The following is a 21,234-nucleotide window of genomic DNA, read 5'->3' as shown; positions in this document are numbered from 1 at the left end:
GTCAATTGCTAATTTACCACCAAAAACGCAGGAAATACACTGACCAAAGGCATTCGTATACACATGGCCTTTGTTAGACAATAGCACTTTGCTCGGCCATGATACAGCTCTTGTTTTTAAATCAATCACATACAACAGTAACAATAATGTCCAGGAATGTAAAGCAGTGTTTCGGTAATAAAACAAAAAGCGAAAACCCTCACATCAATGTTAATTATTAAAGTGAAATTATTCTAAATACATTGTGAGTAAGTAAAACGATGTCATTGCAGTGTTGTAGATATGATGTATGCCTCATTCATGTATATCATGAATGAATGTTGGACAAATCAATCAGTAATATTGCTGAAGCAGAACGTTTTAATAACCCTCCACAGCTTTACATAAAAAGGACTGGGTTCACTGAAAGGCTGCACAGCGTAATCTATAGGGTATTGTGCTGTGATATTTCGACCGAAATAAACCTAATGATCAATACAAAGAGCCAAATTATCACAACGTATATATGTGCTATGGATTATGGTAATACTGTACACGCATGAGATGAAGTCTTTGCGTTGGTGAGGAAAAAATCCATATGACTGAGTGATACAGAAACACAAGTGATGCTTTGCCAACCAAAGTCGAGAAAAAGTCGAGTCAAAGTCAAGTCCCAGCTATCAGTATCGAATCCAAATATTCACTGCAGATAATGCACTTGAAATCCAGCCCCCACGCCATGATCTCACCCAACTACTGTACAATCAATTAGATACCAGCACACTAATATTTGTGTCAGAATAAACATAAATACACAAGCAAAATACTGCATGTGCTGTTTACAGCACGTATACAGCAAACAGCCATAATTTTGTGCATGACTGGGAAGCTTAAGATAAAGCACTAAACATATTAGCTCGACAAACAAGCTGCTGTTCACTAACATGAACAAAACAATGTTACGCTGGTGGCTAAACAAAGTTAGTCAGACACTTCAGCTTGCATCTGTGCAGCACTGCACCACTCGGACATTCAAAATAAAATTACCTTCCAGAAAGGTGGGGGAAGTTATTGAGCTCATGCTGACAAGGTTGTTGAATAGATGCCATGAATCTTAAGTCTCCGAGTTACCACAGCAACACAGTCTGTGGCCACTATCACAAGGACATCTTTGGCAGTTTGCCATCGCTCATTCATAAGAGAGAAAGAAAGAACGTAGTTGTGGGGGGTAGCGTGGGGTTGGGGGGGATGAAATACATGGAGAGAAAGCAATAGGTTGATATTGTTTAGGGGTCAGGAAAGAGATTTGTTTGTTTCCTGTTCCTGTTCCTTTTGCTCCCACCATGTGTAGTTTAAATTAATTTCTTAATCAACTAATAACAAATTGTTATTTTCATTATTGATTAAGCCGCCTGTTACTGTCTCAATTAATTGCCAAATTGTTTGGTCTACAAAATTTACACTGACATAATGAAGAGAGAGCAGCTGTTCCCAAATATTTGCCATTTTTGCTTGAAAAGTGAGTTAAAACATTAATCAATTACCAAAATAGAGAGCAATTAATTTCCTGTCAATCGACTTAATTGACTAATTCTCTCAGCACTACTGTGGGTGATACCACAACCCAGAGGGAGTAGAGTATGTTAAACAATTATATAGTGGAAAAGAGTCTAATACAAAATGAGAGAACACATTTAATCTTACAGGACCTACACTGATTTATAATCCATCCTATTTTAAACGCATTTCTCTTCTCTGCCTGCATCTTGAGTTTCTTCCGTTATCCTTATGGCTGCTTATTTTGCATTTTTATTGTCTCTTTTGCACTCTTCTCTATTCATAACCTTTTACTTCTCATATGCTGAGGCTCTCAGATGGGGTCAGTCTGTTTCACAGCAGGCAAGGATCATGGAACATGAGGAGCAGATGCCCAGGTGACAACACTGCCCGGAGGGTGGACAATTACTCCATCCAAACAGTAGGTCTGTTTCTATATGCTGTGAGGCAGATTCTGCGAATCAGTTATTAGCCTTTTAACAGCATCTGTGGTTTGATTTGCATTCATCAATACAGTTCTGTCTTTGTGTACACAATCAAGCTCCAGCTTGAGACTGAGCCATCAGTCAAATGGAGCATCTGTTTCCGGGGATGTCACTTCTCTGTTTCACACTTCAGGATGTTCTCTCACTCTGCACATTTGTTCCCTCTGGCATCTTTATTCTTCATAATATGTCATTTATAATAACATTACATCCCTGATGGAAGTGTATGGAGGAACCTGAGGAGCCAATGTGCTTCTATAGCATTTGCGGTTCATGCTTTTGTCTTTCCAGAAAACTGCAAAGATCTATGAATTTTTTAGATGAAAATTATTCCTCCTCTATCCTCACACCTAATATCATTAATGTGTTTTATAATGTACCACTTGCTGGTGTTCTGCTTAGTCCATTATTTCCATAATGGAGGACTGTGATAAGAAAAACCTGATGCTGCTGTAAAACATAATCTGCTTTCTCGTAGCAGCCACAGCAACATTAAAAGTGAGCTCAGATGGACAGTGAAGGACAGATGGCTTTCTTTCTTTGGTTTATTTGGATGATCACGAATGGATGTTGTCAACTATGATGCTTCCTCAGCTTTGAAATCTTCCTCAAGGTGTGACTGAGAGCCTTTTAATGGCTTGATCTGATTTTGTCTGATTTGCTAATGCATGAAAGTGAGACTGATGTTTTGTGGGCAAACAAGACTATCTTTGATTCCCCATGTGGTGTTATTGACTTAAGGTTACCAGAGTGGCATGTTGTTGTGTTGTTTTCTGTGTGTGCTTAAATATAGCATCTTTAATGTCTGTAAGTTTGTCTGAAAGGATATTAATGTGAATAATACATTAAATTATTCAAATATCTGAAGCAAATCAAATCTACTGGAGTCAAACTGTGAATTGTGAATTGTTCCATGCTGGTAAAAGTGTGGAGTTTTCTTGTAAACAAACAAAAGTTATGTTTATATTCTGTGTTGCGCACCAAAACCCATTATGTGTATCGTTGAGCTCTAACAAACACTTTGAATACATTTACTTCCTCATAAAACATGTGCAAAGTTGATTTAGTAAATATTCTGAATCCTGCATTGTTTACATTGATGATTGCATGCGAGCAGTCTACCTCTTCCCGGCCTTTGCTAAGGCATCACTTATCCATATGTTGGTATGTTACAGCCACCTGTAGATGAGCGTAAAAGTGTGAAACAATTACATGAGATATAGCAACATGAGGTAAAGCAAACCTGGACCCATTCATAGAATAACAGCACGACTCTGGGAACTTTTAATATAGCAACATAATAAACTCAAAGACTTATTGCTTCTGTGTCGTTCACTTTCTCTATAATGTTTGATTCAATGTAATGAATTAGTAACATGTGATGTGTAATATACTGAAACTGTCATAGTGTAAAAAAGAGTAGGTAATGTAAGAACTGGCTGATAATTCAGTGCCAGAAATTAACATCAGACTCATGAAGGTGTCAGTATGCTTAAACTTAAGTGTTTGGTCCCCTCTCATCACAACTTTATAACATCAGATGCTGGGTTGGGGCTGCAGCTGATAATATGTGTAACTTTCCGAAGCCAACAATCCCAAAAGCATGCCCACTTCACACGGCAAATTTCCAGGTGTGCAAAGGGGAGAAAGAGTGCAGGGTTTGATCCTCTCTTTCAATTTCTCTTCTATCATTTTGCAGTTACCTCTGTCACTTTTTGTGAGTACAAACAAGTGCAACACCGTTAAACGAGTATCCCAATTTGTATGATTCACAGCATCCTGCCCCTATATAACAGCCAGCTTTTCATGCAGCGTGTGTGGCTATTCAAAAAAGCTTTTGTCTTCAGACATGGTTGGATGACATGTATGAGCCGGTTCATTTTAAGCATGCTGACACCTTTAGTCTCAAACTCACGCAGACAGTTCTCCTTTTTGAGCTACATTTTTGTTGATTTCAGCCAAGACAGACTGCATCCAGAAGTAAAAGCCATCATTTATGATGATGTCTTGCCACGGTGTGAAACTCCCTGACCTCAAATAAATATTTAAACATAGTGCAGAATACATAAAGTGAGCTAGACGTTGCAGCCTCATGATGTACTTCTTGACTCTGATTTATTCAGAAACTAATTTCAGCAAATAGTCCATATATTTCCAGGATGAAAATCAGAAGCAAAGTCACAGTCACAGCCCACTGAGCGGTAATTTAGTCTGACCAGGTGAAGGAATACTTTGTGTGTGATGTCTGAGTGAAACAGAGAACATTCAATCATCTGTTGTACAGCCGCTTTGATGTCTCTTGGAACATTTCATCTGTGGTCTTGCCCGAGCAGGCTGAGCAAAGTGAAATTTAGATGATTTTGGCAGTAAAACTGGCCAGATTACTATTTCCACATCCCAAATCTATCTTTCCAGGAAACTTAAGTTACATAGATATTTTTCTGAATAATAATCAATCTCCCTTTACATCTCAAACATCAGTAAATGTCTCTTATGATATACTGCTTCGTTGGTAGTGCATAATATTTGCTGGAAGTCTAATAATAAAAACGTATTAGTAAAGCCTTCCTGTGCACAACAGCAGGAGCAGCAGTTGCAGAAAGATGGTACTATCACTAGTTCATTTAGAATGCTTTCCAGATGGCTGCCAACAAATACGAGCATCCAAAATGCCCCCTTTCACAGTATTTTCATAAACTTCTACTGCTTTTTAGAACACATGGCCTCCTTCCCCCTAATGTCCCCAGAGTATCATGGTCCCTGGCGGATGGCTGCAGGAGGATGTTCAATATTTCCCTCGACTCCTCAACATCTCCCTCCCCAAGGGACAACCCTCTACTAGAGAGAAAGAGACAAGCATTGAATCATGGATGAGAGGTAGTCAGCCAGCTATGCCTGCTCCCTGGAAAAAAAAAACACTGGCATTTATCCTCATTTGACATTGCTGCGGTTAATGCAGTTCTTGTTCCAAATTTGCCAGCCGGTAGGTTTCTGCCATCTCATGCTTTATGCAACCACAGCAAATTTAGACTATTATACAATTCCTGATGGATTGTATTTAAGTGTTCTGTTCCAGTGCAAATTACACCTCAATTTACTAATTTTCATAGTGTAATACTCTCTGTAGTGTTAATACTCTTATATACTTATTCTATCTATGGTAAACCAGCAAAACAAATGTAGATTTAAACAGGGAGTGCCGTTCCTTCATTTGTTTTGTCAATTATTGAATTAAAAGAAATGGTAAAGCAATGTTGGTGTGTTTGTAGATCTGCGTAAGCTGCAAGGATCTGGCTTGTTTATTGTCTAACGCAGTGGTTCTCAGCCACCATCACCCCTTGATGACAAGCCGCGACCCAAATCGAGGAGCATTTTCGACCTCTCAAATGTATTTAATGAAAAGATGGTGCAGTTTGAACGTGAGATATCACAGTATGCCAACACAAAAAAAACAAGTTTAATGATAAACCAAAATGACCAGCAAGTGGCGATGCTCGAGAAACACTCAATTAGCTGCATTTTAAGAAAAATCCTAAAGGTGCATCTTAGGGACACGAGGTTTGAAGAATATTAATGTAATTAATGTAACTGTAGCTGTGATAACTGGATCCATACAGAACAGCCCCATATTAACAATATTCAACCAGTAGTAATAAGCCACTGATCCGGAGGCTGTTACAACATACAGAACACTTCAGTAACTTCAACAGACTCAACAGTGCTTTCATGCACAAACATGAAATAAAAACAGTGCAACTGCTGAGAAGTATTTTGAAAAAGACTCAAATTCTGTAGCTTTGGCTGAGAATCCTCACTCACTGACAACCAACACTGCACTGTGGAAACAATTCAGTTTCTTCAGAAGCAGTTTTTATTCACAAACTCAAAATAAATTAAAGAAAAAGTAGAATTCAAAAAGATTCAAGTACACAAAATTTACTTTTCTTCTGACTGCCTTTTCAGATACTGAATAACATTGTGCTTTGAAGAAAATTAAGCAGCACTCCCTTCAGCCGCAGGTGAAACACCTCGCTGAGGTTTTTGTCCTCCTTTGTCCTCAATGTAAGAAAATCCAGATCTCATGTAGTCGGTGTCGAACTTGCTCAATTAGCATGAAAACAAACTTTGCGGCTTTTCTTCTATACTGTGAAATGACGGGTGTCAATTAGCATTACAGGGCATTAGCGCCACCTACTGTTCAGGAGTGTGAATAGACGGCGCGCCGCTGCATAATAAATCCCCGTCAGAATAAAAGCACTGGATTTTTTTTTTAACATATACGTTTTTCTCCAAGCAAAGAATCACCACCAGTTGAGAATCACTGGTCTAACGGCAAAGTGAAACAGACTTGCAGTTCCATCTTCTTACTTTCTGTCCAGGGTGGTGCTATGATGCCACGAACTTCAACAGAGATATTTCTATTGATAATTCTACAAAAATCATATCTATCTGACAAATAAGATGAAGAAACACAACATCAAATAACTGCTAATTTGCTCTGTGTCTGCTGAATATGTAAATAGGCCACAGTTGGCTAATACATCAGTGTTTGCTAATGTGTTTCTAACTTTATAGGATCCTTTTTTTCCTAATTGTAGTGCTATATAATGCAGCTGTTTTGAAATCAGTAACTTCTGTACTAGCAGTTGCAGTAACAGACATTGGAGTATAACTCATAGAAACCTCATAGAAACAGCATTAATAGAAGAAGTACAAGCAGTAGGTAGACTAGTAATGGTAGACACTGAGTGGTAACACTGATTATGTGTGGGATCTACTATAAAACTGCTTGTACTTTTATTGCACTTGTACTTAAACACTGTGCTTTCTCAGTACAAGTGGCCCTGAGCTCACACATACACTAATTTGTCGTGCATTACTTCTGTTTTCACTGTTATCCAAATTATTTGTATTAATCTCATCTCTATTACATACAGTGGTCGAGTTTTCTGGACACTGATTTCTGTCTATTTCTAAATCTACTATCATCTGGCATTCCTGGCTGATGGTGGGATAGTGTTCTTAGGGCAAGGCCTCTCTCTCCCTCTCTCCCTCTCCCCCTGTCTCTCTCTCTCTACCTCTCTATCTCTCTCTTCCTCTCACTCTCTCTCACTCTCATCTTCTGGGTGGGCGTGCAGTGGGCGCGATGACTAAGCCAAGGTTGGCCATGTGCTAGAACATAATCCACTGAAAGCCAATATCCCTTCTGCCCACCTACCATGATTTCATGACTCAAACAGCATGCGATCATAAATTAATAGATAAAGGAACAAGAAAGCTGCATTACTTTCAGATGTACTGTAAAAGTATTCCAAAAATGAACACAACAGTATCTAAGTGCCAATATGTCATCATCTATTGATCAGTCATGCAGAAAAAAATACACATACAGATTCATAATAGGATAAAACATTTGATTAATGAACGGTTGGTTTTAAAAGATCACACTGTGATTTCAGCCTTCATTTGTGATTAGCAATCAGTAGTTGTTCAGGGGATTTGTTCTTAGGAGCATTTAGCGGTCATGCTTTTATTTTTGGTGTTTGAACGGTGAAGTCAGACCATGGGAATACTGTAGTGTTATAAATGAAATCGCCCCTATAGCTAATCCTTCATCAAGTCGAGCCTGTTAGCAGTGTCCAAACTGTCTGGCATTACACTTGAGGAGTCTTATCATTGGGCACCAGAGAGCATGTTTACTTAGACCAAAGGAGAGACAAGGAGGAAGAGGACAAGGATGAGAGGAAAACAGAGAGGGAGATCCAGGGAGGGATGCTGGGTATGGATGCAGAGATGCACTGGGAATAGAAAAGAAGGAAGGATGCTGTCTATTTTTAGGTTCACATAACATGAGAGGGAGGGAGCCTCACTCCTATCCTCCTCCTCTCTCCATCCCCTTATTTCCCACATTCCTCCTTGGCACGTGCAACAGACACTCAGGACGGCTCTATGTGCCCCGAATGCCAATGAGAGAGAAGCAGCTGGATACTGGCAGGCTGACATTCTTCTGCCTTCTCCTGTCTGCAGAACACAGACAAGACAAGGACTGGGTATCTGACAGCACACGCACACATGCACACTTCAGAGGACACAACAGTCGAGATAGACAATAAACCGATAAGGGCAGACTGCTTAACGCAAGTGACACTTGAACTACGGAGCAATGAAGATGATGGATGACAGTCACTCGTGAAGTGATTCAGACCACCATCAGGTAAAAACAATTAATATGGTGACATTTAGGATACATAGTTTAAAACCTGTAGTAACTCACTGGAAGTCAAATTTAAACTTTATCACAGTTGTGGTCGGATGTAGGCTATAGTGCTGCACATCATAATTGGCAAGAGTCACATGGTTGTCAACTTGTCATATATATATGGTGCAAATGAGGCCAGTAGAAAAAATAGATAACCTCAATTTATCCATTCATGCAGGACAGATTCATTAATAGAAAATCTTGTCAGAATCTGGCAATTCAAATCATTCAAATGAGGCATCCATCTTCACCCTGACATATCCTCTCTCACTTGCTCCAATATACCAGCCCTTCCATTTACAAACAGGGCTCTGCTGACATTACAGGCAAGAGAGGCTAATATCAACAAATCATATCAGTCTGTTGCAAGGCATACAAAGACCCTTCCCACCATATCCTAATGCATTCATTAAACCTGACCTTGTCTTCTTTCACAATGCTCAAGCTTAGATAACATATTTTATCTTTTGTCCAGCACAGGCAGCAAGAAAAAAAGAGGCAATGCTGCCAATATACATGTCTACAAGATCTATGGTGGGGCTTTATTGGGAGAAGAGAAACACTGTTAACAATATCCAGTCACTGATTTACAGGCTGGGCGGAGAAGAGATAGAGAATCTGATAAAACAGTATGTTCTAATTATTAGTGGTAAAAAAAAAAAAATCAGAGCCTTTTTTTCAAATAAAAGAAGCAATAAACAGTGTACAAAGGAGCAGAACATTACATGAGGAAAAGTACGTTGGTATTAGCAGAAAAAGTACTTAAAGAACAACTAAACACCAGCTGAAAATCCTACTTCTGCTGGTTTATTTCTCACCTCGCTGCAGTGATGTTAAAGTTTTTGCCAGCGTGGGTCAGTACACTGTGGTATCACTGTTGGTGTGGTTACAGGTGCAACAGTGCACACCTCTGTCAACACCCAGCAGTAATGGTGGCTGTGATGCAACAAAGCTGGCAACTTTCAACCAGAGAGGGCTGTGAAACATAATTTTTCAGCCTGGTGCAAAGATATTCGTCATCTGCAAGAAATCCTACCTTTAAGAGGATTATAATGTCCAGTTTTTGTCGTTTTGGTGGATGGTGTTAATTATAATTAAATATAGTTAATTAAAAATTATTATTTCAATTTCGTTGTGCTTTGTGCATAATGACAATAAAAAGAATTCTGATTCTGATTCTGACAACAATAATAGTTTTAAGTGTTATTTTATGATCATTACTAATGTAGGCATTATTTCAATGTTGTAGATGATCAGGATGAAGCTAACTGTAACTACTTTGGGTACAGTTGTTTAATCCTTAACAATATAACTGTATAACTGCAAAAATTGATGATAGATCTTTTTTATTTAAAATCTTCAAGTAGCATAAAATGGAAAAATTCCAGTAAAGTATAAATTATACCATAGTGCAGTATTTCAGTTAACGCTCTTACCTTTCATTAATGCAGGTATAAGTGAAATATGCATAAGCTCAGCCACTGCAATGAAGACTTTCATGGACTGAGCAGCACTGTTTAAAGTGTGCGAGTGTTTTCTCACTCATACACATGGACCACCACAGAAATACTGAGACACACACATACACACAAATAAACACACTCATGTACTGTCACTTTGCTAGCTAAGGGTGTGCTGGACACATTATTGAAGTGTTTGAGATAATAGCATTTGACAGACTGCTGGTGTGGTTGTCATGGGGATGCCAACTGAACAGCCACCAGCCACGACAGCAGAAAGAAAGCGGACGGCAGGAGAAAGCACAACCATTCTAGACAGTATTGTCCATTTCTCAATAAGCAATTAGTCACTATAGGAGACAACTGCTAGGACTCAGTGTCTGAGAACCAAGATGAAAAAAAAAAATGGTTGCCATGATAAGGAATTCTAATGAAAGTAGAAGGGCAGGGGTTTTGTTTTCAGATAGTGACCACATTATGCCCAAAAAGAGCATGTGTAGCATTATTCTAAATCAACATTTTAATTTTAGTTTGCAGGTATTTGGTCATAAAGCAAAGTACTGAGGAAATCAACAGGCTTGACCTGATGATGATGCGAGTGGAAAAGTCTGTCTGGATCACTAACTAAGAGTTGCAATTCATTAACTGCTGGTCATGAATGCCTGTACAAAATCTCATGGCAATCCATCAAATAGTCATTGGAATATTTTAGTGCAGTCTGTGTGTATCTGCACAGTTAGCATGACTTCAAGCAACTGTTAATGTATTTCCATTGCCAACTATATCAGAATAGTTGTGATTAATCATCTTGTTTACATAGCTGCCTGAACAAGAAAGACAGACTTGGAATTTATTTAATGAGGCCAACTTCCCTCCATCCAGATCCTAATTTACCTCTTCATATTTTACAGCTGACATAATATTTTCATGTGCACCTCCAAATATGAAAATATATGGAAATAGTATAGCCTGCTTAGCATATTCTTCAGATTACATAACCAGCAAGCTAAGACAATTGAATCCCACATTTTGTATTTAAATATAACAAAGAACTCAACTTAACTATACAATAGCAGAATGGATTGGTATAATTCAAAGTTTGCCTGACTTGAGCATTATTAGGGTACTTTTCTAAAACAATGGTGTCTGACATAAGGACACTTACACATATATCTAAGCTATTTAAGGAGCTCACACCAAAGCTCCTTGCAGTTTATTCAATTCTGAAAATCATTGTTATGCTACATTTTAGGATTGACAGGAGATGAGAAAGAAGCAGCAGCAGGTTGAATCAAGATGGCGCCCGGGGTTTATAGACTAGGCTGCACTGTGGATGGCTGTGCTTGCTAAGCTGAACTAATGGTGTGAAGCTCTGAGCCTCAGTAGGCTGCAGGTGGAAGCTGCTCCGCGCAACTGCAACCTGCAGGCTGAGAGTAATGTGTGTGTCTGTTTGTCTGCCACAAGGATGAGTTGAGAAGTGTAGGATTTTAGACAAAGGCGTGTCTCCGTCTGTTAGTCAAATGAAAATGTATGTCTCAAACATATGAAAATGTACCCTTTGGAACAATTGTTGTTTGACTTTTATTATTTTGCTGGTATTGGATTTGTGCGATTGCACTCAGTCATGGCAGGCTAATCACTGAGACATGATTGCTTCTGGGAGAACGACTCCTCATTGTTGAGAGAGGCACCGAGCTGCAGGGGGACAATCAGGCCAGCACTCTCAGTTACAGTTCCAGTCAATTTGGATGGAAAATGCCACATCGAGTGGTTGTTTGTTTAGAGAGAGTTCCCAATAAAGCTATGAGTCACAAGTGAATCATTTCACACAGGAGGAGAGATGACTGTGCTCCGGCGGAGTCTAAATACATTCCTCTTCTCTCTTTTTCTCTGTGTGAGGATAAAAGCTGACTGGAGTGGCATGGGCTCTGACTAGGGCTCTGATGACTTCAAAGAGAGGCGAGGGATGTGAGAGGAGGGGACAGAGGTGGATGGATGCTTCACTGGTAGGGAACCAAACACCTGGGAGGGGGGTGTAGAAAGAGAGTGTGCACGTGTGTGTCAGGGTGAGTGCAAGAGAGACAAAGAGAGAAAGTTAGTGTGATATTGCGAGTATGTGAGAAACATCAAAGACCTCAGACCGAACAAAAGGGGGCATGAGAGAGTGTGAGGACAGAGTGAGACGGGAGAGGGGAATAGAAATAGGAGAGGGCAAAGTGCGAACACCAGAGCAAAAGACAGACACTGAGGGAAACTGGGATAAAAAAATCTTGGGACAGAGAGAACTGTTTTCACAAGTCTAGACAGAGACAGAAAAGTAAGAGGATGTTTTGCAGAAAGACTACATTCTTGCTTCAAGCTGCCAAAATACACTGCAGAGAAGGGAGGTAGTGCATGAAATTCTCTGCGGAGAAGATAACAAGATTTCTTATTTCTATTTACTTTTGAAGGCTCTTGACGTGCAAATATGACTTTAGCTTTGGCAATGATTTGAGGCTGCTATAAAATATACTGTGCTTGTTTTGGAGAACAGAGCTGCCATTTTATTTTTTTTTTTGGCAGAATGGATGTTATCACAGATTTTCAGAAGCACTGACATTTTCGAAAAAGTTCATTTTGCAATTGGGAGAAATTAGCGAATACTGTCATAGCTCACATAATGGATCTGATGTCTTTATATTATCAAACATAATTCTTCACAACCAAAATTGTGTCTCTAAAGAAATGCAGCACTACATGTTACATTTTTTTACAGAAATACATATCAGAAATACCTCACAGTTGTTATCTGACTTCAGACATAGCCAGCAGAGAATGCTTTAGACCTATCTTAAAGTATGTGACATGGATTTATTCCGCACAGGCTACATGCGACTGGATGTGGAGGTATTTGGAAGACAACTGCAAAATGAGAAGCAAACAGGATACCGGGTTTATACAATAAACAGAGACGCATCAAGATGTATAGAGACAATCAGGCAAACAGGAATTTATACATTGTAGACGGAGTGTGGGAAGGAACGAGCCGTCAGCAGAAGCAACATTGGAGCGTATCAGAAGCAGGAACTGCATGGAAACAGTTGAGATGCAGATGGTGTTTGTAGAGATGGAGGGTCAGGAGAGGAGGGACAGAGATATAAACAAGGCGAGAATAAGGACACAGAGATGTTTTGGATGGATGCACAGACACATACCTAGTGTGTGGTGAATACAGAGAAAAATCCAGATCAAACTGTCATCCTGTCCCTTTCCTTCTACACGTTCCCCCCCTCTCATTTTCTCTGTTTCCTCTTTAGTCCTAACTGAGCATCTCTGTCCTCATTAAGACCATCACACTGGAGATGGCAGAGGATTCATTCACAACTCTGACCACAGTTCTCCTGTAATCATTCGCTAAACGCTCGGTTGGAATTAAATGACGAGGCCTGAGTCATTCTCTATCTTAATGCCCCGGCTTCCTTAGACCCTTATATAACCTCAAACAGGCAGGACTAAAGACTCCAGCTGTGCCAGACATATACAGAGGGGAGAGCTTAGAGCAACACAGGCTTAAGTATATTTTCGCTGTCTTCACGGAGCAGCCCACAGCATCACCCAGCGAAGTCCACTATTAAATCTGTCACCTCGGTGACTAACCCTGCAGTATAAGGAGTATCTTGTTTGATTGGATACACCAAGCTAGTTTTTTATCATGTAACTTTATCACCCACAATTATGTTAGTATGAAACTAATACACTTATGATTGTGACTGTGATCACTGGCAGCATTTAGTGCCCATGCAGGAAGTACTGTGCCATCTTGAGTTCAATCACCAACTATGAAATCCAGTTTTGGATTCGGTCATATATTAGAAGTAGGTGTTGAACGATGACAATGATCATCCAGTGGCATAAAATTAACGATGGTTTAAAAGCATAGTCCTATATTTTTGGAGATATGCTTGTTTGCTTTCTTGGCGAGAGTTAGATGAGAGAATGATATCACTCTCATATCTGTCTGTTTAATATAAAGCTGGAGCCAGCAGCTGGTTCGCTTCATCATAAAGACTGGAAACTGTCTTTATGATAATTAACATATTATCTCATTTATTAACGCATTATCTAGCTTATTTAAGCCGTACAAACATGTATAACATGTTAATTAGCGAGCCTCAGAGGTGCTGGTAGGCTGAACACAGAGATATGAGAGTGGTATCGATCCTTTTATCTCACTCCAAGCAAGAGAGCGAATACACATATTTCATATAGGAATACATTAAAAAAAAGGATCAACACTGTCAGTGTTTTGTAGATATGTGCAATCTACATGTTCTGTAGTTCAGTAGTGTGGCATTACAGTGTGCCACAGTGTCATATTTGATACTACCACAGGGGGCTCCAAAGTTGGACATTTGTCAAATACACGTTTTGATGCTTTTTCCAATAAAATATAATCATGATAGCATTTCATACCCCCTAAACACTATTTTGCTAATGAAAATGTGAAGCTATCAAAGACAGATAGAGTATTCAAATAGAGTTTTGAGATGTGGTAAGTGATAGAGTAACTCTTAGAATTTGCGTCTCATAGTGCCATCTACTGTCTTTTCCGTGTGCCTTTCTTTCTGTTTATTTGTTTTCTTTGAAGACCAAAAATAGGAGAATGAGCAACTCATAAACTGTACTGCACACACTGTATGCAAGCCTGCAGTCACGTATGGTATTTGTGGAATGTATCAGTTATGCATTGTATTGTGACAAGACGCGGCATGACCGAGTGCATTATCTTAGCCCCGAGTAGTATGATGAGATACCAGAATTGCACTACTATCGACTGCAGCATGTGTCACTAATGCCAGCCCCTCTAATTGGCGTTTAGGTATTGATGTCAGCAAATACAAGAAAAATGGATTAGTTTGACACACAAAACCAAAAATGCCAATTTTCCATCCAACAGTGTCTGCCAAACACCCACACTTTCCCTCAACAGTGTGTGCAAAAAAGAACATGCATGTTTTCATACACAGGAAGAGAAATCGCCTGGCTGGCAAGCTGACATACAAAGAGCCCTACTTCATACACAAAGATTTCTTTCTGATCTGGCAATTATAGATCATCCCACCTCACCCCCCTCTCTCCCACTTACTCGCAGTCTTCCTGATCTTCTGATTGCAGATTGAGGGAGAAAGGCAGAACAAGAACCCTTCAATCTGGCTCTTAACTGAGAAAAAGCTGAAAATGTATTCAGTTCCCTCTGCTTTATGACTCATGAACAATGTAGGATGGTTGGGAAATTGTATTGATGATAGGGCAGGCTGATATACGGTAGGTTTAACACATGCAGATTAGGCCTAGATTGAAAGATGCTTTCAAATGAGGAGATCTGTGCTGATCTCTGCTGAAGAGTGAACCTAGTGAGACACAGTGTATTAATAATGACTGCAGTTCTGCATCACCAAACAATACTGTATTACTGCCGTGTTGCAGTGATGCAGAGGAGAGGGACAGTCTTGTTTCTGCAAAATGATCTCTTGTACACAACCACTTAATCAATTGACAAATCAATAGCATGCAATACCTTTGCCCTGTTTGTTATTTCTGTTTGTTCATTACTTCATTACTGAGTCACACTAAGGGGAAATGGTTCAAATCTCACAGTGCAGCATCAACACCCTTGTCAAAAGTGTGAAGGACAGAGTTCCCTCAAGCTGAAAACACTGGTGGAGTGCAAACACTATAAGAACAAAAGCTTGTAAATAAATGTTAATGATCTTTTTGACATTATTATTCTCAGGAGTAATTCCTGTTATATGTTATATTGTATGGAAACACTATTTTGGGCTGAGAGCAGCCTGAGTCTCAGATTCTTTGGTAGTCATTGCATAAAGATTGAAAAATGTTGCCATATAGCATTTTGGTCAAAGTTATAACCATGATATGTAATATAGTATTTGGTCATATGGCATTAAATCATCATGCTGAATGATGATGATTTGAAGCATATATTCAGGAACTAGCTCATTTTATTTAAGGTTGTAAAGGAACCCGTGAAAACATGTTTATACTCCATGGTAGTTTTGCATCTACCATCAGGTCAAATAGTTACCTGAACATGAAATAAATGTTACAATAATTACACTTTATGAGAGGTTTTATTTTCCATTATCTGACACTTATCGGCCATCATGCCAACAGACAGTTTGTTTACTGCAATGTGGTGAAATGTGCAGGAACAATGAGAACCACAGCCTCAAACACTCTTTTCATATCATTGTCATCTGCAGAGAAGAACAAGTTTCACCAGGGACCAATTACTTCAAAGACATAAAGTATTGATATCTATGTAAGCACCACAAAGTAAAATAGTGCTCTCCCGCACTGACTGAAGATAACAAAAGAAGCGTGTTACAATGTTGCATGTGCTGTATGAGGAGAGAAAACGAACAGAAAAAATACACATACAGTGCAGGATTAATGGCTCTACACTGAGACAGAAGCCACACTGGCTGCTGGAAGAACAATTACTGGATGCCCATCGGCGGTTCAGATGTAAATAAGAGTGGGCTGGCGCCTCAGCTATCAGATACTACACCACAGAGGAAGATCAGACTCTAGTAGTTACAGCTAACTGCAAAGAATGCAATTTTAACCATTTATTTTATCTTTTATGGAGTCCTAAAAATCATATTTTCTAGAAACTACTGGAAAATCTACAGTTGCTTTAAGGTAAATCAATTTATTTGAAGCATTGTCTGGAGTCAAGCAACATTAACTGTTCTCTTTGCAAAAACTATCTTAGAAATAAAGCTGCAAGCAGAATTTTGTAACTTCCAGAATCATTAAATTATTACATTTCAAGCAAAATAACTGGTGGAGATGTGAATTTTGTTGCACTGTTTTGAAAATTGCTGTAATTTCTATGTAGGAGAGGCAACAGTTATTTTCCAATCAAGGAAATATCTCACATTTTCTCTTGAGTAACAGAAAACTTGCAAAGGAAAAAAGCCAAAATGCTGTGCCATTTCTAAGGAGAAATGCTTCAAGGATATAATAATAGGTGAGGTTCATCTTAAGACTTCTATTACTACCGAATACAGTTGTAAGAGATCACTGTGTACATGTGGATTTTCACTTTTTTGAGTGAATGTAGAAAATACATCAACAGTTTACTAAATATATCTATACTGTATGTTCAATTTATTCATTCCGTCTTTCCACTCACGTAATTTCAAACAACAGACACAGGCTCACACACAGACGCACACATACAGAGCCGCAAACACACACAAAGTGCTGGCTGGTGAGGGAAGATGTTCCCTCCTCATGCTGAGTGGGTATGAACTTCACCAGAGCTGTTTTAGGCTCGCATAAAAAATTCAGGACTCTCTCTTAGCAACATTCGCCCTACATACAGCATACACACATGCTCACGCATGCATCACAGCATTATTCATGGTGCACACATGTGAGCGGGGATGGAAAAAACACACACGTACAGTACAATCTGGTAGACTTGATGATATGAGCCTGACATGGTTAATGTGCGAGCAGAAGGACATCACAAGACAAGACATCACTTTTATGTGGTAAGTAATGATCTAGATCCTCAGACAGACGTGTGCATATGAAATGAATCATTCCATTGAACGGTTTATTGGCATTTCTTGATAAACTGGAGGAGCTCTGACATATGACGTGGTAGCATCTTCCATGAATGCACATACTGAGTGATGAAATTTTCAGGGTCACCAGCGACTGTCAATAAACCAGTTATCACGAACCCAGCTGTGTGTGTTTGTACATGCAAATGCAACATGTAAAAAGGTGTGTGTGGACTTGTGCATTTAGATTTTTATTATGTCTATGTATGCATTCAAGCAAGGCGCTTGCGTGCATTCCCCCTTGAGGAAAACAGACAACTCTGCATACAGCTCAACAGCAAGCAGGTCAACACCTCAGCTCACCCATCAATTTTCATTAGACATTAATGACAGGAGTGGAGGGGTGGATGGGCCAGGGAGAAAGAAAGATTGAGAGAGTGAAAGGATATAGTTATGCTCCCAGTGGAAAGACTACAAACCACTTTCTGCTTTCCTCAACCATAAAACTCCCTCTGCTCGCGTTACATAATGCTTCCACTACTATATACTACGCACACACTGTCAGCTATTGAGTAGATGTGGCCAGTTGGTTAATATCAACATTAGCGTTTCCACTGTGTATTTATGATATTGATGTATAAGAGGTCTGAGCAGCAAAACAGAACATAAAAGTATCTCTCCCACTTGAGAATTCACCTCATCTCAGTGTGGCTCAATCAGTGTGGGTTGCAACACCTCTGCCAAGTCATCTCCATCTGAAAAGGTTTTGGGGCACCTGCTCATGCTGGCGGTATCCGCACGTCTACAGGCAGCGCTCATCCAATTGCAGTTCAAGTTAAACCCAGTCCAGAAAGACAAATTCATTCTCGCTGCTTTCACCATGTTCTTTCATTCTGCAGTGTATCTAGGTCAGTCAGTGTACAGAGCCAAGCTGCGGCCATGTGTGGTCAAGTGGTGAGAAGTGAAGCATTGGATGATGTATGAAAGCTTTATGACTAAGATATTCATCTGACAAAACATTTGAGAACAAACAGTTCCTTAAGTCTGACGTCTGTCTTGCCTCCAAATGTTGAAGAAATAACAAAACACCATTTAAATCTGGCTGAAGGTGAGAGCTGCAAAATAAACTCACAGGCTAAGGAAGCTTTGCTTATTTGCACACTTCGTCACACTACGGATCCTTGGTGGCGTGATTGAAAAAGCAGGACTTCTGGATCGATAGCAGGAGAAAGGAAGGGACATCACATGTAATTGAATAGCTGGAAAGACATCAAGTCAATATCTTATACAGGATGCAAGTAGTTTTCATGCCTTTGCATATTTTGATACTGTTAAATGAAATTTAATCAGAGACATGGTTTCCTTTACTGTCTCTACAAATAAAACTTAAAAAGAATGACAAAACCAGTCACTCTCATGTATTTCCGTTATCCCCGTTATTATGGACAATCCAGTTTATGCGCCTGCCGTCTTGCTTTGGGAGGATCCTAAAAAATTGTGACTTAGGAAATCGAAAGCACTCTTCTCTGCGACCAGCATAGCGACACTTCCAGCAAATCCTGTCCCACACTGGCAGTGATATTGCCTAACACGCTGTGAGTGCTATAAAATACCGTCAATCTATGATATCATGCTAAGCGTATCCTCGTCCTGGTGTGCAGAAGCTGTCGCAGATGGAATGGGAGCATTCGCTGAAGGGTGAAGAGAATGAAAGGAAAGAAGGACTCAATGCTTGAGTCATCCACAAGTAAGATGAGAAAATAATTGCTTCATTGGTGCATCTGAGAGTAAGTGAAACACCGCATTGCCCATCAGGCAATGTGATGTTCACATACATACAGCTGTTGTCGGTCTGCTGTGATACTGTAGATGTTTAATAAATTAGCACAACACCATAAGCTAGAATCCAGCCCCACTTAATTATGTTATAATTATACCTGGGATAAGTGAGTTAGGCATTTTATGTTTAAGAAGTGTAACACATACGGCATGGATTATAAAACAATCAGAAAAAATCCAGCAACCACCAGCCCTCTCCTGATGGTAGCAACAGCAATTTTCAAAATGGCTTATTTATAGATTAATTTTAGCTGTTTTTGTGCGGCGAGAAGAAAAGATTACAACCACATCAGTGCACACGGGGGGCAATGCACATACCCTCACGTATCTGGAATATGTCACACTAGAGGTGTTAAAGTTTATATAAGAAACTATAATTGGACCTCAAGCACCCAAAGTAAACAAATGCTATCTCCCCTGCAGATTATTATTTCATTAATCCGTTTGATGTTTGGAGCAGGACTGGATTAAGGTGTCTCAGCAGTGGGCCATTTCACTCCCCTCCCTTTCTCAATTATCTAATGTAGTAACAGATTTAACAGTGAAGAAATACACCACTAGCAGTATAATGAACAATGGTTAAAAAGCCTTTGGCTTGCTTTTGTTTCCATTAATGTCAGTCAGTTAGGAATCCATCCTCCACCATGATCACTGATGGTTTAATAAAAGCTGATGGTTTAAAAATAACATGTGTGCATGACTGTCCCGGCTTCTCACTGTGCTTGTGTGTGTCTGTTTGCACGTGTGTGTAAGCACGCTCAGAATCTACTTGCATGTCATGCATATTGTGTGAGAAAAATTGCATGTTCTCTCCATGCTCTCATCAAGCTGATGTAGCATTACAACCCTAAATCAGCCATGGCACAAGAACACTGTCTTGCCATTAGTATTAGCAATTTCCATTGCACAGCTCATCGTCAAGTAAATTGATGCAAGCGAGTTACACACACTCACACTCACGAAACACACGAACACACACACACACACAAGTGCAGACTAAAAATAGCGTCTGTCTTACCTTTCTGTACACTATCATGTTGGGGGACTCATCCGCTACCCCGTTGGTCCCCTGCCCACCGCTGTTGGTCTGTGCCATGATCCAGTAAGTAAATCTGCCACAGGAAATGTCAGGTGATCCTGTTGTGGACAGAATTGATATTTTGGTCCATCAAAAGAACAACAGAGCTTGAACTTGACTTGCCCTTACCTAGCCCGAGAAGACAACAATTTACATAACTTGTGGCCTGGATCACGTCTCAACACATCTGACATTTGCACATGGAGCAGATGTTTGGAGCTCCTACTCCTACAAGTGTTAACATTTCACAAGGTCTTGACAAGGACATTTTTCTCTGAGAAAGGCGGCTGATTTGGCACAGGGTATGGCTGCTGCACAATGTGAATTCCCTGCGAATGGGGCAAAAGTTCAACTTGAAAAGCAGTGATTGGCACCATGTAGGACTACTATCACTCTATTCACTGACGGATTCCTTGTGCACAGAAATCAACGGTTGAAATAACCTTTTACTGCTTGTTGACATCAGTCCTGCCTACACGGCACCCACCGTGCGCATCCTGAGATTGCGATGGCAGGATAAGGTGAGGTGAAGACCCGGACCCTGACAACGGTAAATGCAGTAAAACAACACACCGTCCCTGGAGGAGGTAGGCTACTCTACAATGCAGCTTAGATACATCCACTCGGGTAGAGCAGCCATAATCGGAACGTGCTTAACCGTGCAGATGTAACGGGAATCGCATGCACGTTCCAGCTTCATCAGTCTTTCCTCCCCTTGCGACACCCACACGACATCTTTGGGAGGTTTAGTCTGCAACACTAAATAGCCTATAGCATGCAAACAGCGAAGTCATGTAACCAGCTCCTACCATAAGGACGCTGGCTCTACTACACTGTGTTTTTTGTCTTACCACGAGCCACTGCCCGTTTCAGCACCTTGGACAGCTACCGCAAAACGCCCGCGCCCGTCACCGTCCCTCTCCTTAATCACGAATAGCGTAAATACACAGACAACATGAGCGACATCGGTGACCGGAGGAGAAAGAGGAGGGGGGGG

The 21,234-nt window shown here is 40.0% G+C and overlaps 1 protein-coding gene across 1 annotated transcript in view; it reads right to left on the bottom strand.

The window, feature by feature from the left end:
• Positions 1-20,255, bottom strand: part of rgs7a (regulator of G protein signaling 7a) — a 46,524-nt gene extending 26,269 nt beyond the window's left edge. Inside the window, exon 1 of the mRNA XM_070840664.1 lies at positions 20,178-20,255. Within this exon, the coding sequence (XP_070696765.1) occupies positions 20,178-20,255 (78 nt within the window). The remainder of the gene's footprint in view (positions 1-20,177) is intronic.
• Positions 20,256-21,234: the final 979 nt, after the last annotated feature.

This window comes from Pempheris klunzingeri, chromosome 12, assembly GCF_042242105.1.
Source record: "Pempheris klunzingeri isolate RE-2024b chromosome 12, fPemKlu1.hap1, whole genome shotgun sequence".
NCBI classification, from domain to species: domain Eukaryota; kingdom Metazoa; phylum Chordata; class Actinopteri; order Acropomatiformes; family Pempheridae; genus Pempheris; species Pempheris klunzingeri.
Note: the sequence above shows the minus strand (reverse complement) of the source record. Positions and strands in the feature narration are given on the sequence as shown.